This window comes from Quercus suber, unplaced genomic scaffold, assembly GCF_002906115.3.
Source record: "Quercus suber isolate HL8 unplaced genomic scaffold, Cork oak 2.0 scaffold_259, whole genome shotgun sequence".
In the NCBI taxonomy this organism is placed as follows: domain Eukaryota; kingdom Viridiplantae; phylum Streptophyta; class Magnoliopsida; order Fagales; family Fagaceae; genus Quercus; species Quercus suber.
The window spans coordinates 346,550-374,268 of record NW_027069715.1 but is presented as its reverse complement, the minus strand read 5'-3'; the positions used below and the strand labels follow the sequence as shown (position 1 = coordinate 374,268).

At 34.1% G+C, this 27,719-nt stretch overlaps 1 protein-coding gene, 1 long non-coding RNA gene and 1 pseudogene across 2 annotated transcripts in view; 2 read left to right on the top strand and 1 right to left on the bottom strand.

Moving 5' to 3' along the window:
• The window catches only part of LOC136070784 (uncharacterized), an 8,764-nt gene extending 4,573 nt beyond the window's left edge, over positions 1-4,191 (top strand). Inside the window, exons 2-3 of the long non-coding RNA XR_010632028.1 lie at positions 2,915-3,041; positions 3,612-4,191. This is a non-coding gene — a long non-coding RNA (uncharacterized LOC136070784). The remainder of the gene's footprint in view (positions 1-2,914; positions 3,042-3,611) is intronic.
• An 8,286-nt stretch (positions 4,192-12,477) lies between these two features.
• Positions 12,478-13,046, top strand: LOC136070781 (zinc finger BED domain-containing protein DAYSLEEPER-like). Its single transcript, XM_065781203.1, has 2 exons — positions 12,478-12,869; positions 12,958-13,046. The coding sequence occupies exons 1-2, from the start codon at positions 12,491-12,493 to the stop codon at positions 13,044-13,046; spliced, it is 468 nt and encodes a 155-aa protein (XP_065637275.1). The 5' UTR covers positions 12,478-12,490.
• A 4,859-nt stretch (positions 13,047-17,905) lies between these two features.
• On the bottom strand, positions 17,906-27,221 carry LOC136070780 (cuscuta receptor 1-like; annotated as a pseudogene).
• Between the last annotated feature and the right edge of the window lie 498 nt (positions 27,222-27,719).

Here is a 27,719-nt window from a genome sequence, read left to right as displayed (position 1 = left end):
CTAAGCTATACAGATTTTACCACCTCATCCCAACATTTCCCATAACGGGAATGAAAATTTGAAATTTTCAATTGTGTCCTACCCATGGTATGTATTCAGTATACTTTTACCTATTCAGGATTGTTTGTTGAGGTAAGTTATTTTCATGTTTCAGTCTAGACCCCTTTTCTTATCTGGTGTTTTGGCTAAGCACTAACAAGTAACAACAAACATGAATGTGTATCTAGTCTTTGCATAACTTGATCTTACAAAAGCTTATAAGTGGACATTATTTGGCATGTTCAAGAACTCACCGGCGCCAACAAAACCACTAGGAACCACGCCAATCCGGCCACTGAAAGCTTCACCGAAGGTTCTCAACGTGGTGTTCTGAAGGCTTTTTCCGTACCGAAGTCGATTGGTGTGGTGGTTGGTGGCAAGATTTGCAAACCAAAGAGAAATCGAACCAACCCCATATATATATATATATATATATATATAATCATGCTTCAGTTCTAAAATACAAGAAATTTGAGAGAGAGAGAGAGAGAGAGAATACCAATTTAATGTGAAAGTGAGAGAGGCAAAGGAAGGAGGAAAAATAGGGTTTAGGTTAAGTGAGTTAGAAATGATGTTGTTTCATTTAAGTTTTTTTTTTTTTTTTTTTTTTAAACAAACCGATGTCATTTTGGACTCGTTAAAATTTTTTAATATCAGGTTCAAAATAGTATCATTTTGGTATCTAAATTTTTTTTTTAAGGAAAAAAAAAAAAGTGGATCGACGTCCTTTTAATTAAAATTGAGAAATCGTTTTATTATCTCATTTCTCTCTCTTCCACCTCTCCTCTTTCTTTCTCTAAGCTTTCGTAAGATCAAATTATGCAAAGACTAGATTACTTGTTAGTGCTTAGCCTAAACACTTAATAAGGAAAGAAATATACAGAGAAACATGGAGAAAACTTACTACAACAAACAATCTCGAATAGGCAGAAACATGCTGAATTTGTACCATTGTTAGGACAATTGAAATTTTCAAATCTTCATTTCCGTTACAAAAGATGTCAAGGATGAGGCAGTGAAGTATGTATGGCTTAGCAGTGCCCTTTTTGAGGATGAAAATGTAAAAGAAAAGGCACAAGTTTTGATCAAATAGGTTAAGAAAATATTGTGCATTCACATGATAAAATTCTTCGCTGGTGTCAATGCTCTGATCATAAACCCTATGAGTATTGAGCTGTCCATAAAGCTATAAATGAGTTTTCAAGTCTATTCCTTCAATGCAAATATGACGCCAATAGCATCGGTGAGGAAGAGGAGAAGCATTCAGCCAATACAGAGTATTACCAACTGCTAGTACTCTCGTAACTTCTGTTGGCACAACCCAACCCCAGTCTTCCATCTTCCACTTATATTTGGTCAAGTCAAAGTAATAGATTTTATATGAAACGCAATCCACAGTAGTAGTGACAATGAGAATTTGCTTTTTGGCAAGGAGTACAGTAGTCAGTAAATATAATTGAGTGGGGGGTCAATCTTATTAGGAGGATTTTTCAAATGTTACCATGTTGCAATGAGTGGCCTGAAAACCTAAATCCATCCAGAAGTTTCTGGATAATAATTAGGATGGAAACCATCTTACACATATTTTACCATCCAACATGGTTGTGTGAGGATTGCGTCTAGGAATCTTTATGTTTCCGATACCAACCCTACTCTTCAGACCAATAAGAGGTTAAGATTAAGACTAAGAACTTCTCTACTATAAAAGTTGATTATTGTTGTTACCAGATTTGGAGGTGAAGTAAGGGCTATTACCCGATGTGGAGGTAAAGAAAGCAGATTAATGCTGCCAAAGACGTACAAATTTGAATCAAGGATGACATGAAACTTACTTTGATATACATAACACCCAATTCGGTGGCATATTAAGAGTCTGATTAAAGACTTTTAATCTCTATCATTCAAAGAATGATAATTCTAGCAGCTTCTAGCAAAACAATATTTCTCTTTCACCATCTTCCTTTTCCTCCCTCAACTGTCTTCACGGAATCCGTCTCGGCCATAGCAACTAATCGGGAATGGATAGACAAATAGAAGAGTGGCATACAACGAACAAACTGAATTTGAGCTCCAAAAACTCCTAACTATTACCCCTCCTAGATTTTGAGATAAGTGGAATCAAATCAAATGGTTACATTTTATTGAGTACAAACCGTAGGAGAGAAAAGAATAGCAGAACATAAAAGCACCAAAAGGAAATCCCTAAAGACAGAGTGGAGATTAGATGAGGAAGGTAATAAATCTCTGATTATATACTACATGAGAGATAAGGTTGATTTTAAGCTTAAATGGTAAGATGTTTGTGTCTAGAAATGTATTTACACTTAAAGGGAGTGGGGGATTGTTTTGTCTTTTCATTCACACTTTTTTGCAACAGATATAGAGAACACAGTAAGAGAGTCTAGAAAGTAAGAAAGATTAGTATGAGGAGATTTCCAACGAAAATATAGGGACTGCTAGCAAAATCAAGGGATTACTATCTAGTCTACTCAAGCACATTGAGAAAATAAAGAAAAGGGAGAGGAAGTATAGCGAAAGACTACTAGTAGAAAATCAAGGATTTTTTAGCTGTTCTTCCATCACAACTTGCACGACGTAATAGAATCTGAGAAAGGAGGGGACCATTCTATAGCATTCTAAGCATAAACTCGGAGAAAGGAGGGAACCATTCTATAGCATTCTAAGCATAAACTCATAAACTAGATAAATAAGTTTTTGGCTCTTCAGTCATTAGAGCTCTTGCAAGTATTTCAAACCCCTTTCTTTTCTTTCTTTTTTTATTAAATTTATTAGATGTTTCATGTTTTCCCGTTATTGCAATATATGACTTTTCGTTTACTTGATTGATAAATGACAATATTCCTTTGATGCCTAGGTCGTTGGAGGAAAGAAGGGGAAAGGGAAAGTCAAAAGCAATTGCTTTTTAAAGGAAGAGGTGTAAATCTGGTTGCCACTAACTAAGAATTGAAATTTCAAGTGCATTAACAAGTGTTTGTGAAAATGTGAGAGTGGGCTTTTTTTTTTTTTGGTTATTTGTTTGTGCTTTCTCATGTTTTCAAACATGCATATTTGAACTTGGTTGCTTTAAATTTTGCTTACTTTGTCCTCTCTTTGTGGGAGATAACGGTGTATAGACATGGAATTTAGACTAAAAAGTTCAGTTTCTACCATTGAAAATGCTCTCAACTACTATTTCAATTTGTTTTGCAATACCAATGTTGATCATGTCAATTTTAAAATCATTCAAGAAGCCTGCACTTTCGCAATACCTGTAGGCTATAATTTCTTTCAAGTTGCCATTGTCTTAACTTGGTATAGACAAAAATTTCAAGACAAATTTCGATTTCTTATCATGGCTTGAAATTTAATCAATATGAACATTTGTTAAAGTTAAACATTTTTCCAACGGAAAAAATGAAAAGATAAAAGTTGAGTCTTTCTTTTCTCCTCCGCATACTTTTCTGAGCCAGATTAGATATTGATACCTGGGCAGCTTTACTTGTAGTTTGATCCCAAAAACAATGATGTGAACAAAGAAGCAGGACATCTGAATCATCTGATAAATTTTGCAGGGCACAGAGATTCAACGGCTTGTCCGGACTCATTTGAGTGAGTTCAGAGCGGAAGCACACCCAGAAATTTGACCAGGAAAGAAGGATGCAGTGGCAATCTGAGGTCAGGACTCCATGCACTACTGCTTACCTGGTGTCCCTGACACACGGGTTGATATCTTTTAGGAACTGCTCGTCATCACCTGGAGATAAAGGGATGAACATTTAAAAGGATGCATCAATTTAAAAAAATGAAAAAACTGCAACTTTTCCGTGCACAACAGTAGACTAAGATCTAAGGAGTGAGTACTGAGGGTAAATGTGCTGCCAGACGCAACCTGAATAGAGTTTTGAATGACATTAGGGCTTTTTGATGGGAAAAAGCCTGCTTCTTGTTTTATTGTGGCAGGAAGTGACAAGATCCAGATGTCCAATTATAACAACAAAGTAATGTTCGAGTTCTTCCTTTAAATTGTCTTGTGATTTGTCTTTTAATCTTTTTGCATTCATTTTCTTTTGAGGATGCTTTATTTTTATTTCTTTCTTGGGGGTGATATTGAAGGCTTGATATATTAGACATTCAATGTGGTTTTTTTACTTATTTAATCACTTGTTTTTTTCACTTATTGTATGATTGGACACAAAAAGGCTAACCTCTATCAAACCCACTTAAAAGTGGGAATTTTGTGCACCGCGTGCGACATTTTTATTATATATTGAACTTTATGTATTGGACCAGAACAAGAAGCAAGTATTCAATGCACCTAATCTTTGGATCCAGGATTTCATGATTGATCACTTTGGCATTCTCTTCTGTCGTTTATTAACGCCTGTAGTTTCCCTTTTGGGGGTGATTTTAAATTTTGGAGTTCTAACTATTAGCTCTTGTAAGGCCAGTGTTTCCAAACGTGTCCATAGAATATTAGAATGCACAGAATCATTCCATGCGCCCATCACATAGTATGGCCAAAATTATAGAGAACAAAGATAAAATCCTATAGCGGAATGAGGGATATTTTTCCCCACTCGAATAAAGACTAGTACTCATTAACAAGAATCAAGATACATCAAATGTTTATTGCACACACTCACGCACAAAGACATTTAACGCTAAACGTGATTTCTATGCTTATTAAACCATTTGCTGAGGCCTTCAGTAGTAACACGCATTCTCTGCATCAAAGTTGTCCTTAATAAATTCAGCAACCCTTCTTCCAACATCATTGAGCAATGGAGTTATTGCCATTGACAAGACAACGATAACTAGAGCAGCTTGTTAAGCTCAAGTGGCACTGGTAGCACACCAAGCCTGCTTCCAAGAAGGAGAAAATTCTATAAGAAAAAGGAAATATGGAATGCTTAGTCTGAGAAGAGTTGTAAATCAAACTAAATTATGACTCATCTGTTTGCAAGAGAAAATACTACAAATTCACAGGGACGGAACCAGGATTCAAACTTAGGGGGGGCCAAAGTTTTTTGTTCAAGAATTTTAAAAAGTTGGAATATTAATACTAGAGGTTGACACAGATGCATTGTTCAAATGTTTAGTTAACTGTTTTTCTTGGTATTCTTGGGACAACCAAACAAGGGATGATTTGATAATTTTTTTCATTTTTGGTTTCATGAGTCAGCTTGTAAATTGTTTGGGAGAGGGGAGGCCAAATATATTAAGTTTAGAGCCAAAAGTAAAATTTTTATGCCAATATATAAACTAGGGAATTTTTTTTTTCAAAGGTTGTGGGGGACGGGGCGCATGGCCCCCCTCAGCCCCAACGTAGTTCCGTCCATGCAAATCCAGACTTGCCTCCTTAATAGTCAATCCAACACAAGGAACTATTGTTGTTATGATTAGTTTCTTAAAGACGATCAAATCTGCCAAGAGTGAAAGTTCATTGGGCCACTCTTGGACATGAAGCTGCAGAAACAGGAAAAAAATGATGGCTAAACTACAAAATTTTCATATGCACGTGGAATCCACATGTTAGTGAGAGAGTGGTTGCATAAGCTCGGCGCAAGAGATTCCTTCTCTAGCTAGTCTTAATAGTGATTAGTGAGTTAAAAGAACCAATGCAATTAGGGATGACAATCAAGGGCGGCTTAATGTATTTGGGGGCTTAAGGCAAAAACTGAAATTAAGGCTGATTTTTAAAAAATTAAATATTACTTAAATTCTATTATCTTGTTTTAGATGCAAAATTACTACTAATTAACATGAACAATGTAGATTTTTTTTTTTGAAAGTCTATAAACAAAAAATTTGACAAAACTTTTCAAACCTGTTAATATGGCAGATTAATAACGGTAAGTAAAAAAATGATGTTAGTGATAGACTTAGATAAAAACTAGTAAAAGTTTGTCAATTCAACTTGTGAAAAATGTTGTGAATTTTTTTTTGTATTGCTTTTTTTTTTTTTTTTTTTTTTTTCTAGAAGTGCTACATTCATAATATTTTCATAACAAATCTTAGATGTTAATTTGTTACTGATTCTATTTTGAACTCATCACTGACATTAATTTTTTGTCATCAATAATACACAATAACAACCTATCAATTAAGATTTATTCTGAAAGTGTTATGAAAAATGTTGGAGATGTAACATTTTTTTTTCTTTTTTTTCATTTGATAAAAAAATATTAATTTATTTATTGTCTAATATTTGGATTTAATTAATACTATTATAATATTTTAAAAAAAAATCCTATTAGTTAAAATTTGGGGGTCTTTTTTCTACTTGGAGCCTTAGGTGGCCGCATCATTTGCTTCACATGTAGAGCCAGCACCAATGACAATGAGGAAGGCTGGGCCCAAAGAATAGAATTTTCACTCCTGTTTTGCATAATTTTGTCTTACCTCATCCTCAATTCCTCATCCCGTATGACATGGAAAACTTCTTTACTCCATCCCCTCTGCTTGGGGCTCCACCTTGTAAAATTTTACTTCATGATAATTTGCCACACAACTGTTACAATTTTTTTAATAAAACTTGTTTCATTAATATAAATATAATTGAAAATTGAAATTACAACTAAATTTATCCCATCAAATCAAACAAATTTTAGCAATAACTAAATAATATTATTAATTATTTAACAACATAGTATCTCAACAAGAACAAAAATCTAATTGAGAGAAAGAGAGAGAGAGAGGGATTTAAATTTTGTTATCCAAAATATTATTATTTCTCTTTATAAGATAAAATTTAATGAATAATAATCATATATATAACCAAAGTGAGAGAGAATCAAATTAAATCTAAAATTGGAGTCTAATTTTATGTCATATGTCCTATATAATTTCTTAAATTTTCTACAACTATTTACTTACATTACGAAAATCAAGGAGTTCAATTTGATTTTGATAATTTTTTGTGCTAAATGAGTTATTAAGTGATAAAATCATAGAATCAAAACTAATAAACCTCCTTAAAAAAATTAAACCTTAAAAAAATCACCATCATTTATTAATTTTTCTTTTTATTATTATACAAACTAGTATATAACCAGTGCATATGCACAATACAATTATAAACAATCATAATTGTATACATATATGAGTTAAATTACGCTTGGTATAAGAGTTACACATTTTTTAAGTCATAAATAAGTTTTACTCTCTTTATTCTTTTCTTTTTTGAATATACACATGAGTTTACTCTTTTTACTTTTTCTTTTTTTGGTTTATTGGGTTTTTGATGATTTATTTATATTAGACTCTTTATCTTTTGCACAATATTAACTCACTTAAAACAAAAATTTTTAAAACTTAGATAGGACACGTAACACAAAATTGGACAATAATTGTAATCCAAATTAGAATCTAATTGAATTTTCTCTTAACTTTGATTTTAATTATTATATACTAGTGTATAACTCGTGCATATGCACGGTACAATAAAAAACAATTATAATTACATATATATATGAGTTCAAATTATATAAAACAAATTCATGAAGTTGTGAATTTTGGTAGTTTTTTATTATTCTTTTTTTTTTTTTTTTTAATTTTTGTTCAAATTGTTTAGTGTTTAGATTTCAGTTATGGATATCTGTGCATGTGTATGTGATCAAACTCCCATTGATAATCAGTATATATACAAGTAGATCTCAGTTATGATATTAGACTTTCAATGGATATATTAATTATGGGTAATTGTCTATTAATTATCTATTTTAAAGGAATTTTTATTATTTTTTATAAATTTTATATAAGAAACTATTTTAATTTGGAATAATATTAGATTTAGAATATAACATTCTTCCTCATATTAAGTTGCTTTAACAACATTTAACAAAAAAGCCATCAAAAATGAAATATTGTGAAATTCACTAAAATGAATCTTAACAATTTAGATTTCTTAATATATATATATATATATATGTATGTATATCACTTTAAATAATGTTACACGGGTGTAACCTTAAATAATATTACATCGATTAATCATTACTCTTATTAGATTAATATTTCCAAAAAAACCTACCATTAAATTACACATTCTTTATGTTCTTAATATGTATGCCAAATTAATATTTCCCGGCAAGAAATCCCAGCGATACTCGTCAATCCCAACCTTCAGATTTTTAATGATATAGTTTTGATTCAGTGGGACATGCCTAAATATACAAGAAATACCAGTTCAACCGATGCACTGAGGACTCGTTGGAACATTTTTCAGAAGTCGAATGATCTCAAGGAAGGTGATTTAGTGCAACTTTGGTCATTCCGGGTTGGCCAACAAGCTTGTGAAGATGCCTCTTCTTCTTCTGCTTCAAACAAAGGACATCTATGCTTCAAGGAGATCAAATAAATTCATGAAGCTGTGATTTTTTTTTATTTTTTTTTAATTTGTGTTCAAATTTTATAGTCTACTTTCTCGTAGGTTTCAATTATGTATATTAGTGCATGTATGTCGTAAACCTCCAATTGATAAACTATATATATATATATATATCCCATCAAAAGATAGACCCTTTTGATGGGATAAGTATTGTAAGCTCTTATGAGTCTTACTTCCCCCTCCCATGTGTGTTAACTTCTAATCTAACTAAATTTTCTCAAAAGATAGAATATATATATATATATATTAGTTCTCTTTGTTTGTATTTATATCAACATATTAGTTCATTTAGTTAAGCAATAAAGTAAATGTATATATTAATTATTAATAATNTTTTGGTGTTTTTTTTTTTTTTTTTTTTTTTTTTTTTTTTTTTTTTTTGGTACACATTTAAAAGGCCATGGTGAACCTCAATACTTGCATAAACCACATGTATCGGCTAATTAATACTACCATTGAATAGGTTCGCACATAACTTGATGAGAGAGGAATTTATTTATGAGACAAAAACGATCACGTTTGGTGTGAGATCTAATATTCCTTTGCCTTTGCCTAGCATGTTAATTGATTTGTTTACATTTTATCCACTTTGTTGCTGTGCCAATTTGGTTTTTTCTCAAAATTTCCCTCTGACTTTGTGCAAGGATTAAGGTGTTTAACTTGAATACAAATTTCTTGTACCTTTTTTTTTATCTACCACTCTGTGTTTCACCAATAACATTGGCCATGTATATGATTTTTTCTATTTTCAACTCCAATTATTTTATAAGGAAAGTAAAATTAATACATGACAAGTTGCTATTGGTGAAACATAGAGTGGTACACAAAAAAAAGATACAGAAAATTTGTATTAGTGTAACTCATACTCATTTGGTGATCAATATGTGCGCTTTGTTAAAGGGAAAACAGGGCTTAAACGACATAAAAAGCTAAACGGCAATGAGAAGAATATAGAACAGAAGAAAACGATAGAAGGAAAAGCAGTTACAACACGCTCCAGAAGGAAGAAGTCGTGCATTACAGCTGTCAAGCACTGACTGGAGTTTACTAAAGTTTGTTAAGCAGTTATTTTGGGCGGGAAGCTTAGACCCTGTTTTCTTGGTGTATATAAATAGGAAGTTGTTAATTATTTGTAGTTGGTTTTTCATTTTGTAAACATTCAATCAATGAGAAGTTTCTAGTTTCTTCAAGAACCTTCTTTCTTTACATGGATGTAGGGGTGGCAAATTTTAACCATATCCATTAACCCGCCCATTACCCACTTTATTTGGATAAGTCTTAACTCAACCCATTTAATATTTGGGTTAAATGGGTAAAGACCCATTTGGTTATTTAATTAGATGGGTTTAAATGGATAAAACCACTAACACCCACTAAACCCATTTAAAATTTAAAATTAGATAAACCCACAGATAACCACTTAACCCTTCTAAAGCTCAGTCTCACTCTCCTTAAACACACCCTCTCAAGCTTAGTCTCACTCTCTTTCCCTCAAATTTTCTCAGTAACCAAACAAAAAAATAAGGAAATTTTAGAGAGAGATGGAACGTACCTGAATCACTTAGTTCTTGAATCTTCGGCCCTCTAAAGCTCAGTCTCACTCTCCTTAAACACGCCCTCTCAAGCTCAGTCTCACTCTCTTTCCCTTAAATTTTCTCAGTAACCAAACAAAAAAATAAGGAAATTTTAGAGAGAGATGGAACGTACCTGAATCACTAAGTTCTTGGGTTGATTTCTCAGGTAGTGTTTTCTGAAGTTAGGGTTTGAAAGGGTCTAACCCACTCTCTCTTCTATTTGTTTTTTCTCTCGCCTCTTCCTATCTCCCAAATGTTCAGTTGTTGCCTTGCCGGTTGCTTCTAAGACAGACCCAAGGTGAGTGTTTTTTCTTCTTTATTTTTACTGTTTCTATTTTGGTTTATGTGGGCATTTTATTTTTGTTTTGAAAGTTGTGGATGATTAGTATAGTTGTTTGAGATTGCTGACCAGGTGTTTGATAGAATGCTTGTGAGAACTATACTCTCATGGAACTTAGTTACAGGTTGTTCTCTGTTATTAGTGTTGGTAGTAATGCTTTTAGTACATGCATTTTTTGTTAATGGAATCTTTTAACCTCATAACCAAGAGCTTTGTAATACAGTGTGCCTTTTAAGCTTCACGTGGGTGTCTAAGGTCTAAAGGTTGATGCCTATAGGTGTCTCTAGCATTCTAAACTGATTGTTTGTATAATGATTGAAAAAAAAACCACTAGTAATAGTTTACTTTGTTCTGTTAGTATAGACAAAAGTGAAATTGACAGATTATATTGAAGTTTTTTGTTAATTTTTTTCTTTTTGGACAGAAAACAACCATTATTATTGTTTTATAATTTGTTGATATAATTTTTAGTCCTGTAATTTGCAAATTACAATATTTCTATTCTCTTTCCATTTATTTGTGTTTAGTTATAAGCATGCTACCATCTGTATGGAATTGAATTAATATTTGAAATGCTCATTAATATATATTTGTAGAAATATATATTTGGTTGATTTGAAATGTATATTTGTAGAAATTGTCATTTTGATTGTCTTATCTTTTAAGGTGAATCATGTCTGTAACCGAGGGGATGGATGAAGTTGAACAAACAATTTCAAGTGGTAGGAAAAGAAGTAGGAGTAGGACTTCTGAAGTGTGGAATGATTTTGAAATACTACGTTTATATGAAGATGGCCATCGAAAAGTCAAGTGCCGAAAATGTACTAATATTTTAACGGCAGATAAGGAGAATGGGACTAGTAATTTACGTCGTCATGCTAAGAAATGTCATCAAGAAAATGATAGTGTGCCTTACCGTCCTCCCCTTGATCAAGATATGTATCGTGAGAAGATTGCAATGGCAATTATTAGGCATAATTACTCATTTTCATTTGCGGAGCATGAGGTTAATAGAGAGCTTCATATCTTTCTAAATCCTGATGTTAAGCCAATATGTAGGAATACAGCAAAGTCAGATGTTTTGAAAATCTATAAGAGAGAAAGAGAAAATCTCAAACGTGCTTTAGAGTTAGTCCCGGGCAAGATTTGCTTAACATCAGATTTGTGGAAATCTTCCACAACGGATGAGTACATGGTTCTTACTGCACACTACATTGATGCAAATTGGGAGTTGCAAATGAGGGTTTTATGTTTTTCTCATATGCCACCTCCTCGTAGTGGTAAGATTTTGGGAGAGAGATTGTTTAACATTCTAAAAGAATGGGGCATTGAGAAAAAAGTATTTACAATCACTTTAGACAATGCTTCTTACAATGATACCTTGGTGAATAGTTTGAAGAAAAACCCTTCTTTTAGATCATCTTTGCCTTGTAGTGGTGAGTTCTTTCGTGTTCGTTGTGGTGCTCATATTTTAAACCTTATTGTACAAGAAGGTTTGAAAATTATAGAGCATGCTGTGCACAACATACGTGAAAGTGTTAAATATGTGAGAGACAATGATACTAGGAAGTTAAGATTTGCCGAATGTCTTCAAGAACTCCCTAATTTAACTAGTAAGAAAGTGCGACAAGATGTGCCAACAAGATGGAACTCAACATATTTAATGATTGAGACAGCTCTTACATTTCGGGATGCATTTCACAATTTGAGCATTGTTGATTGAAGCTTTCGCACTTGTCCCTCAGATGATGAATGGGATAAGGCCGGGAAGATAGCAAAGTTTTTGAAGCCATTTTATGACATCACCACTCTCTTTTCAGGCACTCAATACCCTACTGCCAACTTATACTTTCATGGTGTATGGAAAATTCATTTGCGTATTTTAGAAGAGATGGAAGATGATGATATAGTAATTAGTGACATGGCAAAAAGCATGAAAGAAAAATTTGATAAATACTGGGATTGTTACAGCATTGTGCTATCATTTGCTGTAATTTTAGATCCTCGGTATAAGTTGCAGTTTGTGGAGTTCAGTTATAGGCGACTTTATGGCGCTGATGGGACAAAAATGGTGATGGATCTTCGTGACAAGTTATATTCCCTTTTCGAAGGATATTTACGCGCCACCTTAATTATGAAGCACACAATATGGTTGAAAATGCATCTAGTAGTGGTGCTAATGAGAAGGTAAGAGATGCTGATATTGCTGGTTTTGATACATTTGAGAGTCAAATTTTTGGTTCAATCAATAGTAAGTCACAATTAGATGTGTATTTGGAAGAGGCCCGGTTCGACCATAACACTCATATGGACTTGGATATTCTTGAATATTGGGAATCACATTGTGGTCGCTTTTCAGAACTTTCACTAATGGCTCGTGACATTATGAGTATTCCTATCACTACTGTTGCCTCAGAGTCTGCGTTTAGCATTGGTGGTCGAATTCTTGATAAGTACCGTAGTTGTCTATTGCCACAAAATGCAGAGGCTTTGTTATGTTCCCGTAGCTGGTTGTTTGGTGGCCAGGGTAAATATCTTTTTCATATACTTGTAATTTTTATTAAATTATGCGTTCTCCCTTTTTATATTGACTTACTAGTTTTTTACTTTGCTAGTTATACCTGATCATGATGACGAGCACCTTGTGGAGGATTTTGAACACCTATGCATTTCTAGACACATTACATATAATGATGAGGATTAGGTAATTTTAATAATTCCAGCTCAATTAGTTCTAATTAAATGGCAAGTATTTTTTTCTGGACTATTTGTTGTTTTTAATATATTTCTAATTAAAAGCCTGATGATATGATGCATATTTGGTTCCCTAATTGTAAGTTTTGTGGTGTAGTCATCAGACAATGATAGCTGTGGACCTGTGGTTCTTGACATTTGCTAAGTAGGTGAGTGGTTTTACAAGTCTAGTGTCACAATTTTGAAGAAACTGTTCTAAATTGAAGATTAGTTTGTATCAAATATAATTCTGTTGAATTATCTAGCAAAATGACAATCTATGCAAAGTTTATGTTACAACCAGTGTATTAATTCATGACAATGACCAAGCACCCTGGTTACTTTGAATTTTCATTTTCCAATGATTATTATTAGGTTTTTTTAATTTTTGAATACTGGGTATTGCTAAGGGTACTGTCTTAACTGCTTGGCGTCTATGTCGTTGCAATCCCCTTGGTAATAATGGTTATAAATTAGTATATCTCTCTGTTTTCATTTTTATAGGTATAATATGTGTATGTATGTATATTGTAATAAGAATGAATTTTCTTGTACTTTGTCAGGTGGTTCTGGATTTGATCCTATTGATAAAGCTGATGATTGCAGAGACTACTCCAATCGACAACGTTAAATATGTGTTTGGTTTCATTTATGATTGTCGCAGATTTAGATCTATTCTAGTCTTCTAGATGAAGATGTATAGTTCAATGCTGGGTCTTTTGTTTTTCTATCCCCCGATTTTGCTATGTTTGTTACTGAAATTTAATGAAAGATCCATAATTTTCTCCAATGTGTAGAACTGTATCATAGAAGCAGCATTAAACGTTAAATATGACAACCAATTTTGGAGTTGTTTAGGTGCAACCATCTTTGGCTTCAAATTTTCAGTGGTTTTCATTGTGGAGTTAACTGGACATATTCAATTATTTTCCATTTTCAGTTTTCTAATAACACAATCAAATTAGGGATGGTGTTAACCCATAATTTGATTGAGTCACACCAAAAGTTGTACTTTGACTCAATGATGTCCAGTTCCAGGATTGTCTCATGTATCTCTACCAGTATACATACACTCATTTTCATTTGGATAAAAATAGGACACTAATTAAAGGAAATTAATTTTTTTTTAAAATGTCAAAAATTAAACTAAATGCCCGACAGGTGTCTTACTGGACATGGCAATTTCATCAATCCAATGGTTTTTCTAAAAGCTCAGATTTATCATTCTAGGGGTATTTTGGTAATTTTGGATGTCCAAGGGTACATTGGTAATTTTGAAAGTGTAGGGGGTATTTAGGTCATTTTGGGAATTTAAGGATATTTGGTAATTTTGGAAGTCAATAGGGTATTTAACTAGTTTTAGAGGTATTTGGATCATATTGGGTTAAATGGGCGGGTTACTAATTAAATGGGTTGAGCGGGTAATGGATAATTAATTTATATATAAATGGGTCATAAATGGATAAATGGGTAATTACACACCCAACCCATTTATGACCCAACCTATTTGTGACCCAACCCGCCCATTTGCCACCCCTACATGGATGTTCGCGCCTCGGCCGTCAACGGTCTTGAAGTTGTCGAAGATGAGCTTGTGTTTGAGCTTTATGCTAAAGTTGTCCGCAGAGAATATAATCCTATTTTTTGAGACAAAAGAAAAGTAGACTGTTATGTGTTTGATAAAATGCCTAATAGAGAGTGTGTTTGTGATTTTAAGTGAGAGTAGTACCAGAGGGGTTCGTCTTGGATAACGATATGGCAGAGAGTTTGGTGCGGCTAAAGCCGATGGCGCAGTCTGCGAGTCTTTGGCGGTTGTTTTGCCAGTTTGGGTCGTAGCGCCAGCAGTCGTCGATGGGGTTTCCGGTGAGGCATGCTGGTTGGTGTCCTTTGCTTGGAGAGATAACATTTGTCTTCGTGTGATAGAGGCATTGACACTACTGCAAAAGCAAAAAAAAAAAAAAAGGAAGGGTGAAGATGTCAAGGTTTGCTTGCTGTTTATGTGCATGTCATTTGTTTTTACATTTTCAATTTGGTTCTTTCGACTTGCTTTTCATCATTGATTAATCATCACAGATCACAGGTATCTCTTGAACTATCCTTCATGGAGGCTGTTCAGGGAAGCACCAAAACAGTGACGTTTGCCATGTGAACCTTGTGGTATGGTGGTTTTTATTCACTAATCAAGTGTTTGAAATGATTCTGCAGTTTTACTGCTGGCAGATATTTTTCCAGAATTTTGGTTGTTTTGCTGACACAGGACAATCAGAATGAAACTGAAACAACGGAAAAATAAAGGGATATGACCTAGGAGTCAGCATCTAGGCCTGGCTTGGAGTCAGCACCAAACGGGAAAACCACTAGGAGTCAGCACTTAGGGTAGACCTGGAGTCAGCACTTAGGGTAGACCTGGAGTCAGCATTAGACCAAAAAAAGACCAAATGGCCATTGTTTTCATTCATCAAAATATCAACTATCTCTTCAAGGAGTACAATAGGTTGCTTATAAAGGATTACTAAACCCTAGTTCTAATTGGCTAGGAAACCCTAATTGCCTTATTACAAAAATAACCTTGCTTTCCAAATTAAAATACTAATAGCCCAATAAACTACTAGGACCTAAAACATAAAAATACAATTGACTTGCAAATATAAATAATATTAAATAATAATTTTCTTGCATCTCCCGCATCATTAGTACTTGTGCAATGGGAAAATTTCATTTATGACTGTTTTCTTTGTTGAGATTCTGTTAGTTCATTTGGAATTTACTCATGCAACTCATGCGACTTGATTATTGGACTTGACCCCCACATGGGACGGTAACCGGATCAATTAATAATGAGATCTGGTTTGTTTGTTGAGGTTCTTTCATGTCCTTGTCCCTTTGTTGGGACAGGAAAAAACCAAAGCCAAATAGCATCTCTCTATCCCTCCATGTCATTCCTATGGGGTTGGCTTTTAGCCTAAGATTACTGGCTTCTAATAGAGGTTCTTTCTTGTTCTAGTTCTCTATAGTATCATGATCTAACTAATTTCTGATATTTAGGTTCGCTCTGGCACCCAGCCCGGTCAGAAGGTAGTTTTGAAGAAGAAAGTTTGGTGAGCTAGGCATGCCAAATTTCATTATGTTCACTTATAAAAATTTGTGTGTGATAAATGATTCTATTTTGGCTTGCCACTTGCATCCTGATCTCTATTAAGAATAGCGTGACATAGTTGGTCCTTTTACATTTTAGCCACTTTGTTCCTTGTATCAATAAACCTCCAGAATTTTAATTGAAGCAACTTCCTCAGCTTGTGTCTTTCTTACTGCCATGATTTATACTTTTTTTATTTTAAAGTAAGGAATCAACAAGAAAATTTGACAGAAGAGTATCCTCCATGACTAATGTTAAGAGTCCACGAGTCACATAAAATTTGCAATTTGTTGTTGATCATCATTTCAATGTAGGATTTGATGATTTTAACCTAGTTAAGCAACTTATTAAATGTAATATCATTAATTTTATTTGTTTGTTAAGATTCTAAATATCTTGAGCGTAATTATTTTTATTTTTATTTTTATTTTTATATTGAAATTGTGTGTGTTTTCCCTCGGAATCCGTTGTTTTTATGTAGGGATCAAGACGAGGAACTCTTACTCATTTGGTGATCAATATGTGCACTTCAATGTCAGCATTCCATCGTAGGTTTCCTTGTTCTTAGCCATTGTTGTTGCAGGATTTTTCACCCTCCAGAATGTATTTTTATGGTTCAGTTCAATCCAGTGTGTGGACTATATATGGGAAAAAAAAGTGTCATATATATTACTGTGATCTATAGCATCATATGGGAATGTGTTTGCAGCCTCTCATTTTTATACCAGATTAAAATGCTTGATTTGTGCAGGAATTTGACCCCAAAGCAACGTGAATTGATTGAAGAGTTTGCCAAAGAAGAGCAAGGGGATTTTGATAAGCGTGCTACTGCTGGAGCATCAGGGTAAAATGTAGACCAATTGGTGTCATTTGTTTGCTAATTCTTAGCAAAAAAGGATAAAGGCAACTGAAGAAAAAGCATCTATTGTTGAAAGACCCACCCACTCTATAAGTTTTGTAAGTGACTGGGTCGTTTTTGTCCTTTTTTTTGGGTGGGGGGGGGGGGGGGGGGGTGGGGGGGGGTAGAGAAGGTTGTTAGGATTTTGTAATTTTTTCCTTACAAATCACAATGGTAGTTTTATTTGAGGCGACAACATTTGATCACTTGCATCTAGAGTATCTAAGTTGTTATTGTACATATTATTTATTGTTCTTTAATATTTTTCCCTATCGAGAATGTGAAGTCAGTTTATCTGTCATTTTTGTATTGTGTTATGAATAATGTCAAGTACATGGATAATTTAGATGTCACTTGGAATAAATCTTTTGAATATATAGATGGTTCAATATTTACTGAAGCATTTAGAAAGTTAAACATTATTCAATTGGTTTTCTTTAGAGCTGTCAGATCATACAAGTGATTGTGCATAGGATTGGATGTCCCCATGTTCTGGTTTTGAACATTGTGAATTCATGAGCATGTTTTATGTGATTTGGCAGAGTTCATGGTGAGTAGAAAAAGAGTTAGACAATATTTCGAATAATTTGCAAGATTTAAGATTTTCTTGCCGTTACATGGCACTTCATGGCTAGACTCCTAGCCTCTTGGGGGTAGCTGTATTTCTCTGTCTTTGCATAACTCACATATTCAATTAAAGCAACAATGCAAAAATTCAATCTTAATCCTTTAAAATTACACAACAAATACAGATTTTGCACAATGTAGTATTAAAATTTAATCTTTAGATTCAAAATCCAACAAGAAGAGACACGTATACGTGCAATCATTAAAATGCAAGGCTATGCAAGTCTGAAATTAAACAACTTATGGTAATAAACCACAACAAAATAGTAGCAATACAAGGCTATGCAAGGCTGAAATTGAACAACTTATGGTAATGAACCACAAAAAAGCAGTAGCAAGTGTCAATGCACACTTCAATGAGGTTAAACCACGCCCTACGCCAGTATGGATTTATGTAGAGAACTACAACAATTCCCAGCAGGATAGTTATGTAAGCCACCACAAAGCTTATGTAGAAAACACTCATGTCCATGAAATTACCACCTTTCCCCTCAATGTCCACTGATATTGTAGACGGTGGTCTCATTTTGGTGCAACTATTATGTAATGGAGGTCCACATAGGTGAGGGTTCCCCTCATAACTGCTTTCATCAAAAGTAATGAATTGATTTTTTCCATCGGGTGTTGCTCCTGATAAGTTGTTGTGTGCCACAATGAAGACCGCTAGAGAGGTCATTTCGGTCAACTGAGGTGGAATTTTGCCATTCAAATTATTGTAGGAAAGATCTAGACTTTCTATTTGCTTTAGATTTGAGAATGTTTCTGGGATTAGTCCGGACAGATTATTGTGTGACAAATTCAATGCACGAATGTTGCTGCTCATCCTACCGAGTTCCAGTGGGATTTTACCTGCTAGGTTGTTGCATGAGAGGTCAATTCCAAACATGTACTCGATTACCCTTGTAGGAGTAAGTTCTAGTTTTTGTTGTGAACTCTGCTTCTTCTACATCTTGCACAACTCCTTCAAACGTAGATATATCATCAGGGAGATATTCGATAATATTTGGCTTTATGTTCAAATAGAATGATAAACTCCTTGCATCATTGTTCCCTGAAGATACACCACTAAAAGAATATTTGGGGCCAGATGCATCAAAAGTAATGTTACTCAAGCAATGCGGAATTAGACCTGAAAATTTATTGTAGGAAAGATCCAAAATATTTAACTTCTTTAAAAGGCAAACTTGAATTGGAATTTGACCTCCTAAATGATTCGCTTTCAAGAGGAGAATTCTCAATGATGAGAGGCTGCCAATCCAATTGGGAATGTTTCTAGTTAGATGGTTATCTCCAAGATTCAGTGCAAGTAGATTGGAGTTGTTTTGGAAAGAACTTGGAATTGGACCGCTCAAGCAATTTTTATTTAAATGAAAATAACTGATTCTTGAGGAATTGAAGCAAGATGGAACAGAGCCAAAAAGATTGTTGTCAGAAAGGTCAAGATATGTAAGATCAACGAGTTTGCATAACTCAATTGGAATAGGACCTTCAAAATGATTTTTGGCCATAACAATATCTTCTAAATATGTCATGTTCCCCATCCATGTTGGAAGCGTGCCTGAGAAGTGATTGTTGTCCAAATATAAATAACTTAGATGAGTCCAATTAGAATTGGCAGGAAATATTTGGCCACTAAAGCTATTGTTTGATAATATGAGAAATTCTAAATGGTAGCAACCCATTATGAAATGCATTGGTATGGTTCCTGAGAAATGATTCTTAGACAGGTCTAGAATCCGTAAGAAAACCAAATTCCCAAAAGAAGAAGGAATATTGCCTTCAAATTTATTTCTTGACATTTTTAAATTTTCTAAATTTGGAAAAATTAAATCGAGGTTTGTGGGAATTGGACCATGTAAGTAATTATCAGAAATATCTATGCTCAACATGTTGGGACGAATATCATACGGCACCATAAAAGGACCCGTGAAAGAGTTATTATTTACAAAAAAATTCTCCAATCTTGTATTGTTCTCTAAAAACCAGTAAGGGAACTGCCCAACCAACATGTTGTGAGAAAGTTTAATTACTCGCAAATCATATTGGTAATGAAGAAATCTGGGAGGTGTCCAATTGTGAATGTTAATTAAACAATTTGACAAACTGAAAACCTTTAATTGTGAACGGTTTTAGACCCCTTAAAACAACCAGATTGGTTAGCCTAGATTAATTAGCCAAGTTGTTACTTAGTCAAATTATGCAATTCTAGGTTAAAGCAATCAAATAATCATATCAAAATAATAAAGCAGTGGAATAATAAAAGACATAATGATATGATCACTCAGGAAACCACACGGTAAAAACCTGGGGAGGATTTGACCCACCGATCCTCAAGGCAAACCTGAATCTACTATGAAAGAATCGAAGTTCATACAAAAGGACTACAAGCTCCCCGCTCGACTTCCTAATGCTACCCACCAGTAGAACTTACTGACACGACCACGTGCAAGCTCTGAATTCACGGACTCCTTCTTTCTTAGATTCTTCAATCAGCTACAAGCACCCACGCTTGATATTCTTTAAGCTTCAATGGTAGCAACCTTGTTGATCATCAAGATGTAGATAATATCTCTACCTTGAAAACCCAAAGTTTATGTGAAGGAAAACTCCTCAAAGATCTCACAAGAGATTCACATAAACAGCAATATGAGCAACAAAGACTTAGAGAAGTTTGGGTACAAAACCCTAAAAATAAAAGGAGGCATAAGAGGCACTCTAATCTCTCTCTCCAAAAGTTCTCAAAAACGTGGCTTAGGGTTTCCTTTATATAGTGGGAGAAGTAGATCTGAAATCCTAATCCTTAATGGGCTTAAGCTGCTGTTTGGGCCGACTTAAAATTCTGTAGATATGATTTTCGATCGATCGAGCCTGTTCTTCGATTGATCGAACCAGGCAGAATATGAAGTCTTCTTCCTGCAGCTTGTATGTTCTTGAATCTTGCCTTGAATCACCTTGAGCATTGTCTAATAAAACCTATAGACTCTAAGATCTATATCTAGACAAGTTTGTGTTCACGATTTGCCAATTGTTCTAAACATTTAGAACCTAACAATCTCCCCCTTTGGCAATTCGTGACAAAACTTTCATACAGAATGAAATACTCAAATACAAGAACAACCTAATACAATAAAATGCTCATTACAACAAATTCAACCTAACTACTATCCATCAGTTGCAAGTGTAGACAGCAGTTCAATTGAATCAACCTGTATATTTCCTGAAACACTCAACAAACGCATAAACGCATGTGTGACAGAAAAACAGTAAATCAACAAATATGCAAACTAACTCTCCTCCTAAGTTAGATACATCAAAAACAAAGTTAACTCCCCCTAAACATAACATTCTTGTATTTTCCACACATATTCCCACATATCAACTATTTCTTCCCCTTTTTGTCACGTATTGACAAAGACAACTCATACAAAGAGTAAACAATCAACATACGCAACAAAGGATAAGAGCAAATAGAGAAAGAAGAGGATACAAAACAATTCAACTCTATAGAAAATAGAGACAGCTCCCCCTATGAACAACACAGGTTAAAAAAAACTTTGCTCCCCCTATCAAAAATAGGAAAAACAAAACAAGTTTTAGGAAAAACAATTTTGGGGAAAAATAAAGGAGGTGGGGGAAAAGCAGCAGCATCACCAACAGGATCAGGTACATTCTCACCAGCAGGACCAAAGTTAAAAACACACAAACCAAAGTGAAAAACAAGGTGAGGATACACATGAAGAAAAAATATTCTCTCTTTCAATAAAATGCAAACATGGCACTATGTGACCCATAAATAGTTGCATGAGTAGAGAAAATATTTGCACATTGATTATCCAGTATATCTCTTAAGAAAAATATTTTCTACAGTTCACACATAAAGAAATAGCATATACTAGAATGTACAAAACTCAAAAATTAATCAATCAATTTTTAAATCAAGTTGAGTACCCAATGTAGCAAAGTGTATGCATGCTATGTGTGAAAACAATGAGAGATATGACTGCAAAACTGCAAGATGGATACAAAAACAATGCAATGCATGTGAATCCTAAACACAAATGATGCATAAAAAATTTTGGTCAAAAACATAGAAACTAAAAATTTTTCAGTTTCGATCGATCGAGATTCGATCGAACATCAATCGAGTCAGGCAGACTCAAACCAAAAATTTTAATCGCAATTTCGATTGATCGAAAAATAGGTTCGATCGATCGAAAATCTGGAAAAATCAGATTTTTGAAAAACAGAGCATTTTAATGCAGAAACTCCTCAAAACACATTGTTTTATAAAAAATGCATGAGTATGAGACGAAAAGTTTTTCAAAAACACTTGAATTTAACCCAGATCTTCCAAAATCAAGATTTTCAATCAATTTGTCCTCAAAGCGCAAACATTATACACATTTTGCATTAAAGTTAAGGAACTTTTAATCTTGGATGGCCACAACAAAATCACACACAATAAAATGTACCAAGTTTAACAAAGAGTAACTTGTGTAGTGTGTGCAACTAACAAAAGCTTGAGATACATGTGAGGTGATATGTGAATAGCAATTAATCACAAAGTCTACACAATTCATCACATAGAATTTAAAAGAAACTATCACCTAAAGAGTTACATCCTATAACTCCCACATCTCCTAGAACAAAAGCTTGCAATCATGTAAGTTTCTTGCATTTTTGCCTCTTATTTGTATGAAATGGCATTCAGCCTAATAGTACACACCGGTTTGAATTAAGTGAATTGACATCAAGCGTAATAGTACACACCAGTTTTAATTTAATTGAGGCTACACCTTATGTTCTTTTTGTGCATGTGCTACACTTTCTCGAGCACAAAATCTTATGATATGCACTAAGGTGTTCATGATTGGCTAGTGAACAGTGGTGAGATGGTTATTTATGCCTTTCTCAAAAGGATCAAGTCTGACAGTCAAATAACATGTGACTTCAAGATCAAGACAAAATAATTAAAAACCATACACATCTTTTCCACACAACATGCACTACAAAGCTTCAACTAGTAAAGTGCAATAAATAAGCTCATCAAAGCTAAACAAGGTACATAAACATGTTATGTAAAGATAAGGTGGCCAACCTTGATTTCAAATCCATGATATGAAATACAAAACACAAAAATCTTTTTGGTTTAAAAAATTCTATGACCAAAAACAAAAAGCACACATTATGCTAATGAACAATGCAAATGCAATGCATGACAATGTTTAACTAAGCTATGGTACACAAACAAGAAATATCAATTTCTTAATTAACCCATGAGTACATGTACAAACTAGTACATACTCACACAAAATCAGAAATAACTTAGCATACTATTCAAGTTTCTCCACAATGTCAAGCATGTTTTAAATCAAGAGAGAGATATCATAACTCATGTAATCCTCAAGAACAATAAAACAAGACACAAAATAAAATATTTTTGTCTTTTTGAAATTTTTCAATGTTTTTGGATTTTTAAAAAAAATAAAAAATAAAAACAACCTAAAAAATAACACAACCAAAAACAAAAACAAAACATGTCCACAAATAATTGAAAGAATTAAATTAGGGACAAGTTAGCAACACTCACCTTGGAGAATCTTTTCTCACCCATCTAGCACGAGTCTTTGGCTTTGTAGGTAAAAATCCATGTGAAGCACAGTGTATTTGAGGGATTATACCAAACTTCTGAGAGAGACTGAAATCCTGCAAATTCCTTTCACAAGCCAACAAGCTCAAATTTTTCAAAAGAGTATGAAACAAGTTATCTGGACTTATGGCAGAGGAAATATCATCACATATCCTAGATTGAAACACAGAATGCTTAAATTTCAATTTATGACAATTAGGACGAATTTGACCGGAGACACCACAAAAGTGACAAACAGGAACAAATTTAGGAACATCAGTATTCCTAACAGCAAATCTAGTCTCAGATTTTGGTTTTTGTCTCAACAAAGAACAGTTTGGTCTAATATGACCAACAACACCACAAAGGTGACAGGTAGGCACAAAAACAAATTTATTATGCTCTCTAACAGTAGGTTTAGACTTAGGTGTAGAAATATCAGCGTCTACATCAGAACTTTTACCTTTGTCTAACCTAGCAAAATAAGTCTTTTCTTTATTATTCCTCTTAAAAGGAGGGATATAAACTTTCTCAGTTTTAGGCTTAAGAGAAACAGAAACACTTCTGTTATCAACAACAGGCTTGGTACTAGTCAAATTTTCAATTTTAGTTTTAGATTCAACTAACTCTTGTTCCAAGCTTTTCATCTTCTCATCTTGAGAGGAAATTTGATTTCTCAAAAATTCATTCTTTTTATTAGACTCATCTAATCTCACAATCAAATCCTCTTTTTCAAGATTNATGCTTTCAACATAACCTAACCCAGATTTATCAGAAGGATACTTTTGAACATTCAGCATATGATCAAGTTTAGAACTAGCAGATCTAGCAACAGATAAATCATGTTCCAAAGTTTTAACTTTATCAAGCAAAAGCATGTTCTCGGATTTAACATTGTTCAAAAGATCATTAGCATCAAATAGTTTAACAAGCAAATTTTTCTTTTCAAGCTCAAGAGAATCAATTTTCTTCAGGCCAAGTTCTACATTCATAGCATCCCTAGCAGCAATTTTGCAGAGTTTATTGTAGGCCTCTTGAAGATTTGCATCCTCAGAGAGTTCTCCATCAGAAGGGTTCTCTTCAACATATATGCTTTCATTTACTACAGCAGTAGCAGTGAAAGCAATGAAGTTTCCATCCTCATCACATCCGGACTCATCATCGGAAACCTCATTATCGCTAAGGGTTACAGCCATAACTTTACCCTTAGTCCTTAAGAATGTAGGACATTTAGATTTCACATGACCATACCCTTAACAACCAAAACACTGAGGACCCAAAGAATTATTTAAAGACTGACCAACTTTTTCTTTTGGTTTTTCAAGGTTATTAACCTTAGTGGAATCATTCTTCCTAAATTTCTAGGTTCAGCAGTGTATGTACCTCTTGCCTTTCTATTGGTATTTCTAAGAAAGATTTTGAAATTTTTGGCAAGATAGGCAATCTCTGTAGCAGAGAGCTCATCATCAAATCCACCACCATCAACATCATCAACTGACTTAAGAGCCATTGATTTGGATTTGTTCACTTTAGGTAAGTCAGACTCATAGGACTGAAGAGATCCTACAAGCTCATCAACATGGATGGAGTCCACATTCTTGCTTTCAGTGATGGCAGTCACTTTGGTTCTAAAGTCTTCAGTTAAGAATCTAAGTATCTTCCTAACAATTTTAGGTTGATCATAGACTTCACCCAAATTAAAAGCAGAATTGACAATATCATTTAATTTAGCATAGAATTCATCAAAAGATTCATCATCAGACAATCTAATGCTTTCAAATCTAGAGGTCAATTGTTGCAATTTATTGATCTTAACTGCTTTTGTACCTTCATGCACAGTCTGGAGGATTTTCGAAGCAATATGAGCAACCTCAACATTAGAGATCCTCTTAAATTCCTCCATGGAAACAGCGTTGAAGATGGCATTCATAGCTTTGCTATTGAAGCCAGCTACTTCTTTTTCAGAAGTTTGCCACCCACTCACAGGAGTAGTGGGCTTCTCCCATCCGTACTCAACAGAATTCCAGACTCTCTCATCAATGGATTTCAGGAATGCTTTTATCCTTACTTTCCAATAAGCATAGTTGTTCCCATCAAAGTGAGGAGGAACAAACAGAGAGTGTCCATACTCCATGACAACAGGGATCAAGGATCAGCTCAGAGATTAAGAAATCTCCAACAAAAGAGCTACCCGCTCTGATACCTCTTGAACGGTTTTAGACCCCTTAAAACACAACCAGATTGGTTAGCCTAGATTAATTAGCCAAGTTGTTACTTAGTCAAATTATGCAATTTTAGTTTTAGATTCAACTAACTCTTGTTCCAAGCTTTTCATCTTCTCATCTTGAGAGGAAATTTGATTTCTCAAAAATTCATTCTTTTTATTAGACTCATCTAATCTCATAATCAAATCCTCTTTTTCAAGATTAGCCAATTTTAACTCTTCCTTGAATTTCTTAGCAATTTTCAAAGATTTAGATAATTCCTTACGAAGAATTTCAAAAGCATCAAAAAAATCAACAGAAACAATAATGTCCTTTTTATTCAAAACATTACAGGCATCAATAAAATCAGCAGAAGCATGAGCAGAAACATGATCAGAAAGACAATTCAAATTATCCATGACAACATGGGTCAAGGATCAGCTCTTAGATCAAAAGATCTAAAACAGAAGAGCTACCTGCTCTGATACCACTTGAACGGTTTTAGACCCCTTAAAACATAACTAGATTGGTTAGCCTAGATTAATTAGCCAAGTTGTTACTTAGTCAAATTATGCAATTTTAGTTTTAGATTCAACTAACTCTTGTTCCAAGCTCTTTCTTTTGTAGTCTTAATATCTGAACGCATGATATTATTCCATGGTGGTTGCAACTTGTAATCTGATAATTATATAACAATTGTTATGTTATTTATTATAACCATTAATATGCACACATGAATAAATAAGGGCACATGAATAAATAAGCAGAAAATGATGTGGTTCAAAACCAAGTTTTTTTTTCTTCTTTTGAATGAAGACAGTTGTTGCTACAACTCCAAACTATAGAAGGATCGCAGAAGGAAACTCCTCAGACTCTTCCGATACATGTTTATATGCCTTTTCAACATCGCCAATCATTATATAAAGACTTGTCTATACCGTCGACCTCTCCATTTTCCCCAATCTTTTCCTATCAAAATCTTCAACCATTAATCTCATACTACTAGAAAGTCCTTCCCCAGTTATCAAGATGTCAACCCCTTCCTATCGGCCAAAACCATATACAAGAGCCCTTACCATGTTACATGTTTAACCAAGCCTCACCTTCCTACTCATAGAATTTTCCTCCACTAGAAAGTTTTGATCATCCCTACACCAACACCAAACATGTTTGGAAAATCAAAACTCTTGTTGGTATCAATCCAAATGGATCCAAGAAGCAGGTTTCCTCAACAGAAGCAGCTTTAAACTGGCAAGCAGAAAATGTTGTGGCTCAAAACCAAGTTCTTTCAAAAATTCTAGATAATCAGTAAAAGATGGCTGAGGTAGTTACTCATACGTTTTCATTCTCAAATTCCCTTATTGAGGATTTGAAGAAAAAAATCAAAGCAGTTGAACAAGAATTGGCAACCATTACGTCTACAGTGAGAGACTTGTTTGTCTCTTTTCCTCTTATTGGGCAAAAAGAAAAAGAAAGAAGACAGTTGTTGCTACAACTCCAAACTATGGAAGGATTACAAAAGGAAACTCCTCAAACTCCTCCGATACATGTTCATATGCCTTTTCAACCCTGCCAATCATTATATAAAGACTTGTTTATACCGTCGACCTCTCCATTTTCCCTAATCTCTCCCTATCAAAATCTTCAACCATTATCCATAACACATCCAGACCATAACCCTTTTAAGCCAAGTGAAATTTTTCCTGTCATAACATATAATGTTCCACCTCAACTAGAGTCCCAAAAATAAATCACAAAATGAATCTTTTCTTATCAAAAAAGACAAAACCATTGTACCAACTTCTTGAACAACTGTAGGTGCTTCTTCAAGGCCTCCAAACATGAACATGTTGGCTGTAGACCCTGACCCTCCAAACTCAATTTCATCATTCCTTAAAACCCTCACACTTGACGATTCAAGAGAACCCTTTGTACTTCCTGTAATTGAGGATTTTGAATTTGACTTGTCTGATCTTGGTCTAGAGGAGGTGTTTATGACAAATACAGAACCAAAGGTGGAAGAAGAAGATGGTGTTCTTCGACCTAAACAGCCTTTGCCTCCACAAGCACCAATATTTCCTCCACCACCTCTTATCCTAGAATACCAAACAAGGTTGAATTATTCTTCAACCACCGACTCTAAACATCTG

Coding starts and splice junctions, on each gene's coding strand:
- LOC136070781 (XM_065781203.1), top strand. CDS start 12,491: ATGGTTGAAAATGCATCTAGTAGTGGTGCTAATGAGAAGGTAAGAGAT. Junction 12,870..12,957: donor CTGGTTGTTTGGTGGCCAGG/GTAAATATCTTT, acceptor TTACTTTGCTAG/TTATACCTGATCATGATGAC.